The sequence below is a fragment of the Blennius ocellaris genome (genome assembly GCF_963422515.1).
Source record: "Blennius ocellaris genome assembly, chromosome: 18".
Lineage (NCBI taxonomy): Eukaryota > Metazoa > Chordata > Actinopteri > Blenniiformes > Blenniidae > Blennius > Blennius ocellaris.
In genome coordinates, this window is record NC_137667.1 from 7,160,439 (window position 1) to 7,180,980 (window position 20,542).

General features: G+C 40.0%; 1 protein-coding gene across 3 annotated transcripts; it reads right to left on the reverse strand.

Moving 5' to 3' along the window:
- Positions 1-1,490: 1,490 nt before the first annotated feature.
- trdn (triadin) lies at positions 1,491-16,954 on the reverse strand. 3 transcript variants are annotated; one of them, XM_080513729.1, is made up of 6 exons: positions 16,481-16,954; positions 11,496-11,694; positions 9,657-9,698; positions 4,757-4,804; positions 2,333-2,461; positions 1,491-1,677 (listed from the first exon to the last, which is right to left on the reverse strand). In XM_080513729.1, exons 2-6 carry the CDS (start codon positions 11,680-11,682, stop codon positions 1,655-1,657), a joined length of 429 nt encoding a protein of 142 aa, XP_080369855.1. In that variant the 5' UTR covers positions 11,683-11,694; positions 16,481-16,954; the 3' UTR covers positions 1,491-1,654. The 3 variants fall into 3 exon arrangements, with proteins under 3 accessions (XP_080369855.1, XP_080369854.1, XP_080369856.1); XM_080513728.1 differs by having other exon boundaries at positions 2,303-2,461; XM_080513730.1 differs by lacking the exon at positions 9,657-9,698 and having other exon boundaries at positions 2,303-2,461.
- Between the last annotated feature and the right edge of the window lie 3,588 nt (positions 16,955-20,542).

The window sequence follows — 20,542 nt, forward strand, 5'->3', positions numbered from 1 at the left end:
ATAATTTTTTGGGGTGTTTTCTCTCTATCTGCCTTATCATATAATTGAGCTCCTTGTTGGAGTCACTCGGTCTGACACTGGAGGGTCTTGCTGAAGGGAAGGTGGTCCTTATCTTCTCCAAGTCAGCTTCCTGTTGGCACCCTACAGGTTGTTGCTGTTACCCCGTGGCTTCCCCAGTGACTTTGGGCTTTTTAGCGACTGGTCATCTTTAACTCAAGCCATCTGCCTTGCAGATAAATGTGCATACTGGAGAGGAAAGAACGGAAGCAGAAAGCAATAGTTGTTGCACAAATGTGTTTCGCGAGAAAAGTTAGTCTCTCAAAGTGTATATTTGTTCAAAGATGCCTGATTCAGACATGTATTTCCATTTTTTGATTCATTTTTCGAGCTTTGCTCCCAAATGATTCTATTGATATTCTTTTATTTCAGCATTATGGTTTAGTCATATTAAGTCATGTCTGGTTCTAATGTTCCAATTTTCTCTCCTTAATTGTGGTTGGAGTTTGTCTGGCTACCTTACTTTACCTATCTGCACCTGCTTCTTGTTAAAGTGACTCTGTTTGTGTACTATATTGGCCTGAACATAAGTCTCAGCTGCATTGATCACACTCCGCTTAAATTACACCCATTACTATTCCTGTATAGTTGATTAATTTGACCTACATTTAGCCACTTTTCCCCAGGTGATTGCTGTATCGCTCCATTTTTCAGACACAGGTTCATGTTAACTGGATGATAGGGATAATTTTACTTCTTCCTGGAACCACATGAGATTATATTTATTGACATTTTAAAGATAAGACAAAGAAGAGCAGATAACTGTTTCCTCGGATCCTAAATATATCTCACTTTATCAGCTCTATTTCCCAGAAGACAAAAAAAACCAACAACCTTGTCTTATAGTTGGACCAATATGGTACATAGGTAGTGTCTCCAGTGTTGTCAGCATTCGGTTTGTCTCATTTATTTGTTTTGTCACACTGCCACACTGTTTAGGAACAGTGTGGCAGTTAGCAGTTCCACGTCAAACCCAGAATACCAAGTCCTGCGTAGAAGTCTTCCTGCGTGTGTGGCTTTTCTCTGGATGCTCAGATTTAATCTCACAATCCAAAACAATACATTTGTGGGGAATCGATGACACTAATATTGCCCTGTGATGCGCACTAATGGCCCTACATGAAAACCACATCGTTATCAGTGTTGCTGCTGTCCGGGTGAACGAGAACGTTTTCTGAAACGAAAATGCGAACGTGTTTTCACTTGAAATACTGTCGTGTCAATGCAGGCTCACACTTATATGATGACAGTGAAACTCATTAATTAGTATAGCGCTAGCTGACTGAACTTATCAATTGGTTCTCACAAGGTCATTATCTCCAGTGAATATATTTGTAATTTGTCATCATGAGATGTTGAAGGAGGCTCATTTTAAGCTGCTGATATTTGAAGAATGTCGGTTGCAGAGAAAACATTCAGGAGAAACATTTCAGTTTTGGAGTATTTAATTCATCAAATCCACAACAGGCAAGAAAAAAAACATTACTGGGTTTGAGTTCACATTCTGTTCCTTCACGTCCTCTCTTCAATTCCTCGACCTCTCTTTTAACATTTCTCCAGCACTTCATTCTTCTCATCCCCTCTTCACATCTTCTCCTCATAGCTCCTCTGAGTGGAAAGCTGCAAAACAGACAAAAGTGTTCAGGAATTTCCATTTTCCAATGTACAGATATTATTGGATGGCAAATAGCACACGTGACGCCGCCACTCAGAGAGAAGTAGCTCTTAAGTGAGGCTCGGTGGAAACAGGGAGAATGTTTTTTTTATTTTTTTTTTATTTTCTATCTGTCTGCTGTTTTGTTGGCCTTGCACCTTTGTCTTATTGAAAAGACAGTTTTAATAGCCCTTACAATCTTTCTGCTGCTTGCCATCAGTCTGAATGAGAGCATCTTGGTATTGGCAAAGCTTTATGAAACACTAGTGCAAAAGTTCAAGCTTTTAAACTCAGTTAATTAACAATATTTGCATGGAACGCTGCATCTGATAATTGAATATAGATGTTAAGATAGAAATGTTATTCTTCTGCCTGAAGTGAATCAGTGTGTAAACGGAATTTATTGTGACTCCTAGTCAGTGACCGCAGAAGCATTTGGCAGATTCAAATCATGAGTCATTTGGAGCATGTAAAGTCTTTGCCCATATGAAACTGTTAGGCAGAATGGGCTCTGTATTTAGTAAACTGACGATTGTTATTAAGCATTGCAGCCATTCTGGGGTTAATGGGCATGAGCTGATGTTTTCTTACATGTGAGGATTTCAGTTAGCTGGTGAATACCTTCCTCCTCATCATCGGGGGCCACCAAGCCGGCTGCAAATGACCACAACATCTCCAGCCAATCAGAGCTCTCCGGAGCTGAGACATGACCGGCGACTCCGGCAGGACTTGACTTTATTGGGCGAACGCCTACAAAGAGGGCAGAGGTAAATGACGAATCAAAGAAAATCGTAATAGAAAGCCATTTTCTTTTGTTTTGACTGTGATGTGTTGTTTTAAATCGGTGGTTTCTAATTATTTTTTGAGAGGCAACTCTATAGATTCCTTGTAAGAGTGGCTGTGGACTTGTGCTCCGACTTGTCAAAACATTGCAGTGAAGCCAACTGATGACACACACAAACACACAGAAGCAGGAGCTTTCAAAGATCTTCTCTATGTAATGGTGATGGTCAGGTAAATCCTGGCGCCCATCCAGAATAAGGTTTCACACCCAGGTATAAAACCACACGGTTTTAAATCATACAGCTTAGAATCATGTTGTCAATATTATTTGTATGTGTGGCCACATGTTCTCTCGCACACAAATTGCTGAGACAAAGTGTTTCTGTGGCTCCCTGACCCTCTTCTTGAAGCAGACTCTTTCATTCCACTCAAGTTTAATGGAACTCGTCTTTCAGCTGCAACTTTCACCTTCTTCCCGTCATGTTTACTCCGACACGTCCTTGGCTCAAAATAGTTGATTTCCACTGACTCCCTAAACAATATTACCATCATCGAAGAAGTAGTGCAGTCACATCATAAACAACACAGTGGGTAGTTTGGCTGTCAGAGAGCAGTGGTGCGAGGATGGCCAAGATCTTCGATGACATCCTAATTACACCTAAAACTCATTTGATGGGCTGAAATATTTGTAGTTGGATATAATAACCTAAATTATTCCATTCGATCTAGAAAAAAAAAAGTTTTGGTTTGTTTTAAACAGACTCCAATAATGAGTTCTGGAAGTTTAATGCATTATATTAATTTGAACTGATTTTTTTATTTGAGCTAATTTCACATTATCTATACAACCTTTGTTACAACTTATGAAAGGCGGAACGAGTACTGAGAATGTCCACTGAAGTACAACAACTGTTGCATTGGTTAAACTGTATTTCTAGAATATTTATACATTCATACAAGTACAAAACCTTTTTGGGAAAATTCACTCAAATTACAAGTTACTTTGAATCACCAGTCAATCAAGTCAATTTACCTAAGTAATAAATATATGATAAGAGCTGATTTCTCAAACAACAGATATAAAGAATACATTGTGGCATTTGATCTGTTAACCAATGATAATTAAATACATTGTGTGTTTGAAAACAGATTTCTATCAGAAGCAAAGTTATGTTGTGCAAGTAAAATTACAATCGTGGACCCCAGCACCATTCCCAATTATGTACCAGATCTGAAGCAGAACAGCCTGATGTTTTCTCTTTCTATGTTTTTTCTTGAGGTGATACCCTGCGTTTTAGAGGCAAACTAAATTTGTTTGTCCTGCTGGGGGTCTCTTCCTCAAACAGCTTCTTTTTTTCCCCTCCTATAAACTTATAGCTGTTTTACTGAAAGGATATTCTTGGAGAGACACCGGGAGCAATCACCTTGCAAACTTGAAAACCTGAACAATGTCTCTATCGCTGTCTGACGTTCAAAAAGCTGCATGTGGTGCAGTTAAACACGGCCGTTACATGAAACTTTAAAGGTCAGCTTGTACTGTGCCATACTTTTTTCTTCATTCAGACGACCCTCATGCAGAGTGGATTGGTGATAAGCCCTTGGACTTTTCACCTGCTAATAATACCAGCAACTGTTGTCACAATAACATCAGCCAACTGAGAGTTGCTTCATAGCCTTCATGCAGACCAATTAGCTGGTGTCTTATCACCTCACACCATTTTATTGCTTTTTTTTTTTTTTCTTCCATTTTTCTCCGTTTGTCGAGGGTGAGGCGCACGTTGACATCAAACAACACGGCAGATAGTTCCTTCCATTTAAATTGGCTGAATGACTGATTATAAGACTCAAGATGGAGACAGTCGCCTTCAATCGCTCTGCAATCCACTTATTAATCACTTCCATGCGGTATCAATCATTCTGACAATTTTTCGAAGTAATCAAGCCCCTCTATTGAAAACTTTCTGCTCTTTTTCATAAAGAACTCTGCTTTGTTTCAGTCAAGGCGTGAGGGTGCCAGCCCACGGTCACATGGGCATTGGCAGATATGTACCATATAAATAAAAAGCATGTGTAGGTGTTATTTTCTTCACCCCATGCAGCTTTCTGAGCTCCTGCACTCTGATGTTGTTCATTATATTAGTGTAAGACTCTGTTTGTTCACAGCAGGTTGCTACCGAGAGCAATACTGTATAATATTAGATTATTTAAATTCTTGTACGAGGGAGTGAATGCGAATGTGATAGCTTAGAAGTCTCTGCTTGCCTCTAGCCTTCAAACCTCTCTTGGCAATGGCAGGAGGAGGAGGGAGACCTGAGAGGGAGAGAGACACACAAACATGACATTAAAAGAGAGAGTGAGGATGTGAAGTAGCTATATACAGGGCGCTGAGGGAGAAAAAAAAAAAAAAGGGCGAACAATAGAGGGGAAAAGCACATAATAGAGAGCGAGAAAGTCATGTGGGAAATACAATGATCAGCAGCCATTGTCTGAATACCAATTTCTAGTTATCAATCATTCACAGCCACAGACTAGGATTATTTGTGCAGGGTTATTTTTGTTGTTGTTTACTGAAATGCAGAAAACGTGACGCATAAATCCCACACATTGCATATTTGTCATGCAGACCATGATGCAGACGACATGCTAAATGAGGAATGTGCAACTGCAGATTTAAAGCAAAACGTTCCTGATACTTTTTTACTTGTTTATGCACCAATGACATTGTCTACATAATACAAGGTTGCGTAATTCGCGAGCATGGTACATCACAGTGAATTTTTGCAATATACATAATAACATAGGGTTTAGAATTTTTTTTCAAAGGAAACCATTTAAATCAATCCTAAGGTTAAGCGGAGTATGGATTATTAAGCAACCCTCTTTATTGACTGTTTATCATCTGATCAAGATCTAGAATGAAATCCAACAATTAACAAACGCAATATTGTAAATGTGTATAATGACACAAATTATGGCATTTGTAATAGCTGCGCACTGTTTTTCCAGCTGCTCTTTTTTAAAAAATTTTTTAACATGGGTTTGTTTAATCATTGCCACTTGCACCAAAGACTAAACTGAATGTTCACCAAACAGAAGGCCGACATTTAACTTGATGCGCCACCAGGAGTGATACTGAGCTTAATTTGGAATTAAGACTGATTACCATTTGTCTTTTGTGAATGCAAAACCACAGTGCTGCTTATTAGTTATTAAAAGTCATTGACAGATGGAGAACAGATAGACGCGGTTGTATAAAAGGTCTCTATTTTTCATAAAAGAGACACACAACAGGATATGTACTACTTTTGTTTCTGTTCTGCAGATACATTTAAAGAATTTGTCACACTTGTTGTCTCTATGCATTCTTTTAATAATTATTTTTGTCCTATTTAGTTTGTGTTAAATCTCTTTGAATTAGTTTTGTAGTAGAAAAGTTGTCATTTCAGAGCTTCTCTGTGCTTTTTTTTTTGTCACATATGGATGGTTTTACATCTCTGGATGATTTTCCGTGTCTTGACAGTGGCTCTTACTTTTAAATCTCTTTCTATCTCATGATAAACATATCCAGGATCGCTCACTATTCTTTCCTGAGTTGCAATCGAGCAATCTTGACTTTTCCCAGCTGGTGTAGTCGTTAGTACTCCGGTCTCGTAGTGGGAACGTCATTGGTTCAATTTGAGCCATCTCTGTGAGGGATTTTGCAAGTTTTCTCTCTTGTAAACATGCATTTAAGGCTAAATAGTGACTCTAAATTGCTTCTGCATCACTCATAGCATTAGTACATAGTGTGATACGATCCCACTGTTGTGCAGGTGTTTTGCATTCGTCTCTCTGGGGACGTTCGTGCCTGCATATTGTTGCAGTCATTGGCTTCAAAGTGCGAAACTCAGTGTTGTGATTTTCTCTGCGGATCTCTTCAACGTTCCCTCACCCGGCCCTTTCTGCCTGTTTCTCGCCCAGTGTGGAGGAGTTGCAAAGGCTAATGGAACAAGTGATTAATGCATTGACATTTCTTTGATTGGCACACCAGACACACAGCCAGAGACGGAGGGAATACAAGACAAGCAGCCCCACCTACAACTCTGCCTCGTCTTTATCTAAGTGACTTTAGTCACACAGTCTTTCGTCTGCCTCACCTTCCTCCTTCACGTTTTCTTTCTTTCCTCCTGTTCCCTCATCCGCTTTGTTTGCTCCTTAAATCTACTTCCCCTCACAACCTCACTTTTATGTGTCTGATCCCCCCCCCCATCGCCGCACCTCTTTACCTCTGTGCCATTGTTTCTTAGTTTTGTGAAGTTGGGCAGACACATCAATATGATAGCGCACGAAGAGGCCCGGAGAAAAAACAAAACAAAAAAAAACTGAAATGTGCAGCAGAGTGAAGAACCCAGGAGGGTCGGAAAAACCCTCAGACGAGAAGAGCATAAAGTAGTTTAAAGCGTACGTGTGAGTTGGAAAAGAAAAGAAAAATGATGCTTTTCTTTCTTTCCTTCCTTCTTTCTTTTTCCAAATGACAGATATTGTGAACACATGGTGTATTTTAGTTTTACAAGCCCATCAGCAATGTCTGAACTAGAAAATAAACAGCAGATTACCATCAATACATGTTTTCCATCTGTTTGAATCTAAGCACTTTCCCTCATAAAGGAGAAACGCAAGCTTCCAGAATGACTCTTTTTTTTCTGCCTTTCTGTCAGAAGAATAAAAAAACAAGGGTTTGAAAAAGGGACTGATGAAACTCTAAATTCATTGTCTTTGTCATCTCTGCATTTTTTTTCAAGTTTCTGCAGGTTGCTGCTCCTTTTTATAGGATTCGCCTCAGGAAGTCATTGCAACGTGGCTTGTTTCATTTTTTTCTTTAAACTTGATGTCAACTGGGGACCCCCACAATCACGCTCAAGACATAAAGCCTCATTTTTTGATTTTGTGCTGGAACAATGTCACATCAATGTGATTTTCTAAACAAATGTATACTTCCACAAGGTATACATATAGAAGTGAGCCTTTAATGAACTGTAATCATTGACGTCAAGTACGGCAGATTGACTCCGTTGTCCATTAAACATGATCATGATATGTCAAGTTATTCAAGTGAGCCCCACGGGGGAATTGATGTGTTAAATTGTACAATAAAGTCCTATTGAAGTCTACGTATTGGCTGTTTTCATGAAGCAGTCGGTGACTGAAGGTCTATTTTGAGCTTGTTTGTCACCCAGCCTCATTGTCATTGACGACCTAGGGTGTCCAGAGGAAACACGTGCAGTTCCAGCTTCTACATGCACGGGGTGTACAATTGTCTCTCACCAGAATAGTCGGAGTCTATGACCTCCTGCTGAGTCACAAATTACAAAAAAAAGTTTTGACTAAATACGAACATATGGACATACTGAAAGCAGATGCTGCTATTTGAAGAAGCATCTAAAAACACTGTTTATATTCTGCATAGGCATCCTTTATTGTGGCTACAATTTCCACCAGATATGAAACCATTTGGGAAATTTTGAACGAGCAAGAACTCTAATCAAGGCTTGAAATTATTTTCCTCCCAATATTGCTGTGCATTTCTCCAGCCGTGTTTTAGTCAATTGCAAAGATGACGTCAGGGAGCTCCGAGTCTATTTTGGAAGCGTGCGATGGCCAACCACCTTTCTATTGTATTTCCTTTTAATTTGCCACCCATCTGTAGCGGAGAGGCTTGATAAACACAAGCTGTTTCCAGCTGATAGAGGACCAACAAGACACAGACTTTTAGTGAATAAATAAATGAATGAAGGCTTTACATCGGAGCTTTAATGCTCCGGGTAAATCAACATTTAAAGCTGGTAGAGTGGAGTTGTACAGTCTCAATCTGCAGTTTGACATTCTCCAAATAATTACTCATTTTATTTGATTTACTTAAAGACTCAAAAACACTGGCCCATTTGATGCCTGTTGATTTCAGCGTTGTAAATGGGCCTTTCTGTTGAGAAGTGTGTTCAGGATCCATCGTAGTCAGGCTCTATTTGTGTCTCGTATTTGTTGTTCGATTCGGATTCTGCCTGTCATGTCCGATTGCTGTTCCCGCCCTGATGTCTTTCACCTGTGTGATTGTCGTCACCTGGTGGCTTTTGCTATATAATGGGCTTTCTTCTGGTTGTCAACCCATCTGTGTTTCTGTGTGCCTTGAGGAAAACGCTCTTTTGAAATTATGGGCTTTGATTTCTGGTTTCCCCTTTTTGGAATGAAGTGACAATCTTGGTTTTCAGGGTCCAGCATCTCGAGTCCACCTCTCCTGAGCCAAATATAACAATTGGTGAAAACAAATAATATTATGAGCTGTAGATGCAACAATTGGAGTAGGGTTTCTGATGAAATCATGTTCCTTATGTGTTGTATCATGAAATAATGTACTCGCCACTGCATCACTTCCTCCTTGACTTGTGTGTCACGTCAACTGTAGTTTTATTGACTTATTGATTTAAAACAAGATTACGACAGAACTGTGTCCACTGTCCAACAATCAACAATTTGAAGTCTTGCGTTTACTGTCCAACACGTACAGTATTTTTTCGTATTTCATATGACCTCACGTAGTCGACTGGTCACAAACACTTTCCCTGAACCTTCAGTGAGAATGCATTTCACTTGTATGAGAAAATAGTTTTTAAGAGTCCATTTTGAAATGTCACACAACAAAGAAAATGTGAAAAGGTTTTCTCTCAAGGCAATTTTTTTTTGTCTATCTGTAAATCTGTTTAAAAAAAACAAAAAACAAAAAATGTTTCCTTCACCAAAGAATGACTATAGTCCAAATGAAAAATATCAAGGAATCTGCAGCAACAGGAGCGACCTACCCATTAAGACTACTTTTTTATGATTGAGGCACTTTGGCTTCACTCAAACGGATGGCTTCTCGAATTGCGGCACGAGTTTAGTTTCCGAATCTTTGTAAAAGCACTTCCTTCTCAAAGAGTTTTATCAGGGGGCAGCACCTGCTTGGTGTGGATTTGGCATTGATTCACGCATTAGTATGTCAAATCCAAAGCAACATAAACTGAAAAAAAAAAAAAAAACCAGACACATGTTTCACAGGGGTCACTTCTGTTCATGCTCCACTCTGCATTGTCACAGGCAGCGTTCTACGAGCAAGCACTGCATCAAACTGTTGTTGTTGTGGTTTTACCGGGATATAAACACACGGGGTCGTCACAGTATGATGTGTAGTCTTTGGATGGGATGGCAGGTGATTGACAGCATGAGGATGGAGAGGAGGTGAAGGGATGGTGGGAGTGAAAAAAGGGGGAGGAAGAGAGTGAGGAGAGGAGTTAGAGATGAGCATGTTGGGAGGTGTGAGGCAGGACTATCCTCCTGGAATAGTCCGAATACATGGGGATGTGTGGTGGAAAGTGGTGATAGAGCAGATATGCGTAGAATTGATAGAAAGGTCATTATGGCAGTAAATTAACTGCACTCTGGGATATCCAGGGTGATTTATTCCCCTTTTTGTGTGGAGGCTGGATCAGTAGCAGTTTGACCTTTGTGAGTCAAGTTTATTCACTGACGTTTATTGAGCGGGCACTAATGCTCAGTGTTACTGGTCCAAGAAGTTTCCGAAAAAGAGCAGTTCAGTTTGTTAGAAAACACACAGGGGAAGGAGGAATTTTCATGGATGATAGCCCAAGTAGATCAACCAATGTAGATAAATGTTTAGGTTTTGCTCTTAATGTCAATCTGCTGGGTAAACTAAAAGAGACCACTGACTAAATTATCGATTAATAATCTATGTGCTGATAAGTGCTTCCTCTATTTTCCAGTTATTGTAGCTTAATATACATAGCAACACAGTATGGCGGCAACAGTATGTGGATAAACTGCCACCAATTGTCCCTTCACACCATTTTAACTTCACACGTGGTATACATAGAATAATATCTGCTTCAGTCTGAATATACTGTACACAGATTAATAGTCACAATATGACAAGAAATACATTTCCTGCGTAGCTATTTGGTGCTGAATAATCCTCTTACAGCTAATGTTTAGTTATTGTTAACGTAGCTCTCTGATTTTCAATGTCTGTTGTATTATCTAACTGTATAAAGCCATTGTTTTCATGGATTTCTCAGCCTTACCATGAAAAGCAGTGACAAGACATGTTTACGGGTGGTGAGATATTGACTGTTACATTCACTATTTAATCAGTGAGTAACATTGTTGTAATCTCATAGAAACTCATTTTCTATCATCTCAGGACAATAGAGTAATTAAAGTGGGATCACAGAAAGTGTAATCACTGAAGACAATTAAGTCATGAAAGTGAGATAACAGGATGAAGAAGAGAGAGGAAACAAAGCTGCTCCCAGTTTTCCAGAGTTGCAGCAGACATTACAGAAAAGTCCATTAAGGTAAATCTAAACCACCTTGTTAAAGAAACTTTCTTATTTGCTATTTCTCGATATTGCAGTGACTGTTTTACCGGTTGAGCCTTTCAATCTATTCTACGAGTGTATGAGTCAGATTTTTAGGGGAAATGAGGAGTATGTACACAGTGATTACACTTGTACATAAACTGATGGAAGTGGGAAGATGTGTGAATGTGAGGATAAAAAAAACAACATTTCTTTAAACCATTTTCAGCGTGTCCGTCTGTATCGTGAGCAGGAATCACACTTTGTGTTGCCTTAAACGTGATCATGATTAAAGCAACACAGACGGTAACGCATTGCGTGATTACCACGAGCATTGGCGTAAAGTGTGAGTCCTTCATCTTGACACATGGGCAACGCTGAAAATGACCTTCATGAGAGCTAAAAAACACTTTTGAAGTCCGCTTCAAAAATGTCTGAGAGTTTCATTGAGAAATGTTCGGATGGAATGTGACTGGGTTGTGAAGGATGGGTAATGCATGAGTGGACAAAAATAGGGTCAAAAACATTGCAGTAACATTTGGATTCAAATAAGTGAACGTTTTAATTATAGTAAAATGCAAAAAGATCAACTCAAAACAAAAATTAAACGTTACCTGCAAGCGTCTCATAATCGAGCAGATCAAATATAACAATAGCTACTCCTGACCAGGTGATGATCAATGCAACAACCAGCAGCCAGGCCATCGGGGAACTGAAGGTTACTATAATATCGTCCAGAAACGTCCTCTGATTGGGTCGAGATGCAGGGGCCGCCTCCCCGGCGTTGCTCTGAATGCCCATTGTTGAAGAGATCTGGAGAGAGAGGAAAGGTGCCAATTAAACAATTGTTTTGCAAGCTTGTGTGCCTGTGTGTTTGTATGTTGAATCCACCAATTCCAGCTGTGCAGAGTGTTTTTTTTTTAATATACAACACGTCCCCTATATAAACACAAACAATATGTTGATGAAAGGACCTTCCCACTCAGGTCAAAACATCCCATTGAGTCCTCAGCAGAATAAACAGAACAGGTTTGCATGCTGGAGTGAAACACCAACATCACAGCTGAGCCATTTTCATTGTGGTAAGGTTGCTGTATTACAGACTGGATACTTTGCTTTATATTTTACACAGTTGTTTTTGTTTGTGTTACTTTTGTACAATTAAGTTGAACAGCTGCTTGACATCAGCAGTAAAGGTTTGGTCAGTTTTTCATGGGCACCCCTCCACATACCAAGCTCTGCTGCTCATCCACCAAATGCATCCTTTCAAATGTGGCATAATTTAATGGGGAAATACACCAGCAGTAGTGTCATATATAATGCCTAGTGAATTCTAATTCTAATGTAATTGTTTCTTTCACCATTGTGCAGAGTTTAGATCTCGTTGTCTTGATCGGTCCTCTTTGGTTGTTGGGTTTGTGCTGCCTGATTTTGCCGCTTAAATTCACATACAAGTAATGGAAATTATGTTTCAGCTGTGAATTCAATAAGAATGATTTATGCACATTCTGCATGCACAGTCTTTAACGTATATAAATACAGGTGAGGTGAAGTGTTTTGCTTTTCTGTCTCTTAACAATCAAAGTTAAATGACAGATATAAAATGTGTTCCACTATATAACTCACGTGTAAGGACTCTGGTTAATCCTATTATTTTAGATGTAATGTTTTATTTTTCCTACTTTGTTATTTGAGCTAATTTTTTTTGAGTCATTCATAGCAGAAAATTCATGAAATTCATTTTTTTTTTTTAAAGAACCAAAACCATATATTCTGGTCCCCAGTGTCCACTGACCTCAGTAATGCTTTGTACTATTGGTATGCATACAAATACACAGACACTGATGATGACAAAGTTCAAAGCTGCAATGCAAGAGACACTCAATTCGTTCAATGTCTTGCCCAAGGACGCTGCGGCACAAGTCAGACATGGGAATTGAACCTTGAAACCTTGGAAGGTAATACGCTTCTCCACCTGAGCCACAGCGGCCCAGCGTGGATGAGGAAATAGCGAAAAGATAGCTGCCTTCTTCAACATGGAAAACTTCACTGGGTTTCGTACTATGAGTTTTCAATGCTTTAATCAAGCCACATAAAAAAACACATTTACAAGCCTTATATTGCCTCCAAAACTCCAGAAGGCCTCATTCAGCTTTTTTAGAAGGTAAACAACACTCCCCATGACCTTTCCATGCACAGTTTTGTGATACCTCTGTAAAATTCTGAGAATACAGTGTATGTCAGCTTTCATCCATTTGCCCTTTAACTCAAATGACAGCACATTATTGCTCCAACTGTCCTATAAAAAATGTTGGAATGCAGTTTTTACCAGGTCTCAGCTAATGATGACTTCGCCATTCAAAGTGCCAACATCTATAAATCAATGAGGTTCAAGCAGCCATGTACTGACTGCTTCTGAAGGGAAATGAGTTCCCTGACTTCCAAAGCTGATCCCTGCACCAATAGAAACCTGGAGAAGATGTGTTTAGTTTTCTAAACAGAGGAAAGTACATGGCACAATGTTGACTGGACATTAATATTAATTCATCACTTAGTCCAGATTATGTCATTTGTATGTGTGTTACATGCAAAGTATGATTTTTACTCACTGAGATGTCAGTTAGTCACTCAGATATGATTTGTTTTTCTATCTGAGAATAAGAACGATCGATTTGAGGAGCTCAGCAAGATGAGAGAACGAGAGACAGAGGCAACAGGGCAGATTACAATGCACCACACAAATCAGTGCTACAAGACAAACTACTTCTCTCAAGCAAGTTTTCGTCGTTGCGCAGCAGCGGGGTCGTGTGCCACAACGTGATTGCGTGCCCGTGTCGGCTTGTTTGTGCTCATTATTTGGTGGTTGAGATGACTGAGGTTTCTCTGGGTGCCTCTCACAGGGCATTTCTGCAAAATAGGAAGTCAAACCGACACCGGAGGTTTGAAGTAAGGCGAGACTGACTCATTCCCAATAATGAGACTCTGAAGCATGCAGAGCTCTGTAAGTGCTGTAGACTCTGTGCAATTCCGTACGAGATGTTTATAATGACAGTCTCTTCCCACTCGAAGAAATATATGGCGATTTTCAGCTTTGCTGGCATTTGATATCCACTAACTATAGTGTAACAGCCATGCCTGGACTGCCCCCTAATTAAAATACATCTATGCACATAGATACTTCAAATTCATTCCAGGTTATCGCTCACAATACTTCTTCTTGTGAGGTAAATCTAATCACTTGAGTAAAATTGGCTACCTTATTGCCTATTAGCTATTATCACACAAACTTTAAAGGAAAGCAGTTAACAAGGAAACGCAGGAGTTAATGGAAAAATATTGAAAAATCTCCCTACCTATTGTGCAGTATACAGGATGGTTGTGTAATGTGAAGAATTGATGTGTTTTGATTCAGTCGCAGTCTCGGGCTGACCTTTCTGTTGCAGCATTCAGATAACAAACTGCAAAATCAATTTAACATAATTCTACCCACACCAGCTCTAACGTCTGTGTGTGAGAGAGATTCAAGAAAGCTCCACATTGATCCGATCTGTTTGTGTCTGTGTGTGATTTATTAATTTTTTTTCTTTAAAAAAAGCTGACCATTGATCATGCGAATCTTGGCAACGGTTAGTCGGGCCAACGTATTGATTCACAGCAGGTATAACTGCCACAGTGTTCCAATGACATGAGACCGGGTTGCAGTCAACGTGTCCTCCGGCAGGTAGAAAAGGAAAGGCTGCACCGTGCAATCATCCACTTCACCGTCTGCTTTCCAAACCCCTGATTACTGTATGGCTCTACCACATTCTATACTTCCTGTCAGTACGCTCACATTTTCCCTTTAACATAAGTACGTGTCGGTCCTCTCTTCAGAATCACATGACCCTGCCCACCTGCCGCTACCACGAGGTGCCGGGCTGATCTTGACACACACACACACACACACACACACACACACACACACACACACACACACACACACACACACACACACACACACACACACACACACACACACACACACACACACACACACACGCAAGGACACCTGCTGCTCATCCACACAAAAGCAATGAACTGAATTTGAACAATGTGGGCGCTCGCTTGTCGCTGGCATTTGACAGCAAAAGAGAGGCGACAGCAGCTTGGTCCAAATTGTGAGTCACTGTAAGCTGTTTTGAGAGCAACAACTTTCTGACACGTATGTTCCTCCTCCTGATGGACCGTTCCATTGCCAGGCCATCCTCATAGTGAAGGTGCTTTCAGGACTACCGCTTTACCTCAAGCACTGTGGCTCAATTCTCAAATAAGGTTTTCAAGAATGTAAATTTGTACAAATGTCACAGCACAATGCCATGTTTGTAAAAGCTACAGTTATGCGTAGCGTTGGATAGATTATGCGATGCATATCAAACTGATTGTGGATTAGAGCTGAGAATATTTCTGCTTTTTCACACGATTCAAACGAGTACTCAGATTTACTTTGGGACCCGTTTGAGGTATTCATGTTTAAATCCCAATGGCTGATGTAATTAGTTGTAATGCAATTAAACGTAGCTCCATCTCAACCAACTACAAGTGCTGGATATCTTGTACACAGATATCTTATACAAGGGTAAATTTATACCTTTACTTGTATTTCTGGACTTCCCCCCCCAAAATTTCCACTTGTAATTCATATTTTGGCATTGTTGAATTGGAATTATTCCTTGTGTAAAAGATCAGCTAGATCCTCCACTGCCACTGATTATACACTGCACACAAAAGAGAGGAAATACTAATGCTAACCTGATAAAAGCTTTTTTCACATTTATAATCTCGCCTGTGATAAATGGAGCTTTTAGGTGCACACAATTGAAATCCATCACTCACTCTGCTTGGTTACATTTAACAAATTAACTAATGGCAAAACAGGAAGAATGAACAAAGGGTATATTGATCACCCCAACAACAGAGTGATGCTTTTGTAATATAGTTACAGCCAACATGTGGTTCAGGAATCCCAAAAGATCTCCTGATGATTTAAAGGAGGAAAAGAATAGCGAATATTTTACCTTTGAAAATACTGGAGTCTTAAAACTCTTCCGGCTTTCAAACATCATGTCCATTTATGGATGCAAAATTCTTCAGATGTGGTTATTTTATCTGGTAAAAGTGCCATGTTTAAGCTGCAGGAGGAATGTAGAAACAGGTTACTGTCTGAAAAGTAGTTTTCTTACAAAATTATGATTTTGTAATTTATTTCTGTCCCTTTTTCACCAGAAATGGCAGTTCTGCAGGCAACTTAAAGTCATTGATTAAACTCAAATGAATGTTTTTTGACTGCAGGGGTGGTGGAAAAGGTGTAGCCAGACAAAACCCAGACATGTGACGGAAGAACATGAAAACTCCTCACAGGAACAAATTATGAGCTCTTGAAAGCAGCGAATTTAGTACAAATGGTCTTTCACTTTTAAATTAAACAGCAAGCCCTGAGTGGCAGCTGGCCTTCATTGGATTTTGAAAAAGACAATACCGGGTAATTAATCATAACTGTGGATTGTACAAACAGGTACAGCATCAGATCATTCAGCCAGAGTGAAATTGATTTTTAAAGTACCTTAGTCTTTAAGGTGGCTGGATGTTCACCGATAACCTTCGGTCCTTCAAAGGCTCTGGGAATGCAGCGTTACCATGGAAACACTCATGTAACTCCTTTGTTAAATCCTTTTTGGCCCCAGTTGATTGTGAGAAAAAGAAGATAAAAGGAAACACTCAAACCCGGCACCAAAAGGCACACAACAATTGTCTTTAAGCTGGATCACAGCAGGCCCAAAAATACACTAAAACTTCCCCACAGGAGAAAATGTACAAAAATCCATCAAGCAATTCTTCTGTCTTCTTTGGGGGGTTTTTTTGTTGTTGTTTTTTGTTTGTTTCAGAGTTGCTCTTGAGGGTTTCGGTTTTCCTCCAAGAACTCGTTTAGCCAAGTTTCTCTGAGGTTTTAACACTTAAAATGTAGGAAAGCAGGGGAGACGTGCAGGGAGAAATGAGCAGGGAGAAGCAGGTCGACCCTCTGAGAGTCACCCTGCCCCCTCTGAGGGTCCAAAATAGAGACGGTGGGAGAGAGGGAGGGAGGGAGGGAGAGAGGGAGGGGGAATGGAGAGGAAGAAAACAAGGTGTAAGGAAGCAAATGATCAAAAGAAGGAAAGGAGGTAGAATGAAGTGAAAAGATAAAGGTCTTAAAGTCTCTTGTGCCATGCGCCTCGGCCATACAGCTGATTAATCATGTTATAATGATGGAGGCAGCCGGGAGCAGCTAACAGCTGATATTTCATCAGTGTTTCCTCCTCCGAGAGGCCCATATCCCCCTCTCTGATTACACCTATACAGAATAGCTCGCTACAAATAAAACCGGCATTCATTTACAGCTGTAAATTTAATTAGACAATACTGTCACATATTCCGCTTCAGTCTATTGCGAGCTTTATTGATTCACGGGATGTCAGGAGAGCAAACATTACCCTGTCCTTGACAGCAACTTTAAGAGTAAAGTGCTCGGAACTTACAACTTCTAAATCTCCCCCAACCATCTCCGGGGGAAATATATTTTCTCTAAGTGCCCCAGCTTGTCCAACAGAGGTCAAAGTGAAGAGTAAATAAGTGAAGAAATATCTCGCAGAGTCCCCGTGTGTGTGTTGAAGCCCTGTCAGAACCTGCTTTTGGAGGCCCAGTTTAAACGGGGGAGAGAGAGAGAGAGAGAGAGAGTGTGTGTGTGTGTGTGTGTGTGTGTGTGTGTGTGTGTGTGTGTGTGTGTGTGTGTGTGTGTGTGTGTGTGTGTGTGTGTGTGTGTGTGTGTGTGTGTGTGTGTGTGTGTGTGTGTGTGTGTGTGTGTGTGTGTGTGTGTTAGAGAACTGTGGGAAGGAGTAACCTGACCTCCAGTCTTGCCCTGGGAGCCTGCGCTGTGGAGGCTATAATTAGCGATACAGACAGCAGCTGGTGTTAACTTTGGACTGAGCCTGCTTTAAATGTAGGGCGCACACGCACGCACACACATGCACACACACACGCACACACACTGAACTTGCCTTCTGATTAAGGGTTGGACTGGCATTGGTGGACTTCCTGACAGAAGAGCTCCTCATCAGGTCGATTGGTTACACTGCACGTTTCTTTTAATGTCCCTACTTGCCATGTTGTCCTCCTTCAGGGGGTATAAAGATGCATTGCCATCCCAATGGCAACCAGCATGTTTCCAAAAGAGAATAAGGACAACACAAAAACAGCAAGCGGTTCATCTTTGACCCAGAAGCAGAACAGGAAGAAGCTCTAATACTCTTTCAGACACAAACTCCTGTTTACCAAAAGGAAATGAAGATACTTTGTCACGACATAGTAGAGACCGGACCACAACATGCCTTATGACCACTATTAATGGATTTTCAGGTTTGGGTTTTGCAACAAACTTGTAGTTACTGTACAATTCGCCTTTGCTGTTACATTAGCTTTTGATCAGTATTTTGGAGAAACTTCACTCGTGAGCAAAAGAAATACATCGCATTAACATTTTCTGCCCTGAATTGTTCGAAACAGTGAAGCAGCCGCTTGGACACAAACGCACAAACTGCAATTCAGATGTTGCACTTCTTTTCAGAAGCTGGGAGCCTAAAACCACATGTGGGTCTCTATACAGGCTATGGGCCTGTGTGGAGATACTTTAAATACAAGTTTCGTTATGCTTTTGATGTTTGAAAGCCAGGAAGCATGCCAATCCCATATTATACATTTATTATCCCACACAAAGGGAGTTTTCATTGAATATGCCCATTTACGTGCTAAGAAAAGGACCTAGGGCAAGGGTCCTCAATTATTTCCCCCTCGAGGGCCAAAATGTGACCAGCATGCCACACCAAACCATTCCGCTCCTTGCTAGCACTCTGCTAAGCTAAGGGTGTACGACATACTGTAGGTGTGCTCGTTTTGTTTCTGAGAGCCACAATTTAATTCACACCACTAAAAGCAACAGTGTGACACTGAAATATTCACGATATCGTAATTTTCTATATCACACAGAGAACAAGCTTTGATACATCGAGTATATTCAATATATTACCCAGCCCGACTGTTGATGAATGTTTCTTTCATTATTTTGTTTATTTTATCAGAGCTCTGATCCTAATATTTTCTATTTGTGGTTTGGAAAGAAATTGAGTGAAGAGGAAAGGTACATATAAAGTATAGGAAAGGGGAAACAAAATAAACAAGCTGGACTAAAAGAATAAGTGTGTGTGGTTTGTTACTAAAAAAAAATGCTGGCTACATGTTTTTACTTTCATGAATAGACGTTGGGTTATTTCACCTATTCTCATTATTTAAAAGTACCTGATATCACCTTTAACTGCGATAAGGAAAGGTTACATTTACATTGTATCCACAAGAATAAAATGCAAATTCCACACAAGCCCAAACTGGGACTAGAGCTACTCACCGTGAATACACCATTATACCTTCCTGAATTCAGATTTCTCTACCTGATGAGATTTTTTTTTCTTTTGTTCACTGTTTAAATTATATTTCTAAAGGTCAATATTGACCTATATGTGTGCTGATCACAGTCCTCAACTGACCTGCGTGCACGAAGGAACAAATGGACCATACTCGGCATGTTGTCATACTGCACTAAATACAGAAACCCTGAGACTCTGCGTGATTTCATATAATGGGTCGATGTGCAGTGGATTCAGATAATAATGAGGCTGGAAAGAAAGAGAGCACAACTTCTGCATTTCATTTTCTTGTGCTGCTTCTGTCCACCAGTATGTTAGCCTGCAGGAGTGGGAGCCTCTTCCTCCTCTAGTATCAAATTATAGAGCATCTTCCTCCTCTGACATCACATTATAGAGCATCTTCTGTCTGCCCCCAGTTACAGAAGTCTCTTGGCTGGCGACAGGTAGCGCTTTAGTAGAAGATAGCTCAGTATGTAAATGGGAAACATATCAACGTATCCCCACGGAGTGACTCCACCTTATGTCTTTACATGTCATCGCTCAAGCCATGCAATATAAATACACCTATTAGATTCTGACAAACACAATACAAGACAAAAGGCAAGCAGGATGATGAGGGAGAGAGGGAGAGAGAAAAGCATCTGCCTTCATTGAGAGCAGGAAGAAGAAAACACTTCCTAATGAATCCTGTCTTTGAGGGTTTTTTTTTGAAAGACAGTGAGTTTTGTGTTTTTAATTGTGAATTAAAAAAGTTTAAATTGGAGCTAATTTAGTTCTGTTACTAATCTGTAAATCCATGTTGCCGAGCAACCATCTAATGTATGTTTCAAACTTAATTAATATTATCATTATCAAAAATGTTTTAAAAATGCTTGTAAAATGATCAGTGTCTGATGTTATATATAATCCATAATTAAGAAGCTGTAACACAGTGCAGAACTTTTTTCAGCAAAATGTGGATTAAATTAAATCATACCTTTTATTGACGAATTGAGATTATTGTTGGGTTTTTTGCTTCATAACTGACAACAACCAAATATATTCCACCAAACAAACAGGGAATAAGTTAACAGGAACAACACCCATACTGAGCAAAGAGTCCAAATCACATCTTTAAGACGTCGTCTCTATTCCTCCGCAAGATTTTTAATAACATCCATCCATCCATCCATCCA

Bases quoted from the DNA above. Each gene is read 5' to 3' on its own strand.
- trdn (XM_080513728.1), bottom strand. From the start codon at position 11,682: ATGGGCATTCAGAGCAACGCCGGGGAGGCGGCCCCTGCATCTCGACCC. The intron at 2,462-4,756 runs GCAAGCAGAGAC...CCCTCTTTGTAG, and splicing joins GAGAGGTTTGAAGGCTAGAG to GCGTTCGCCCAATAAAGTCA. The intron at 1,678-2,302 runs GTAAGAAAACAT...TCTGTTTTGCAG, and splicing joins GCTAACTGAAATCCTCACAT to CTTTCCACTCAGAGGAGCTA.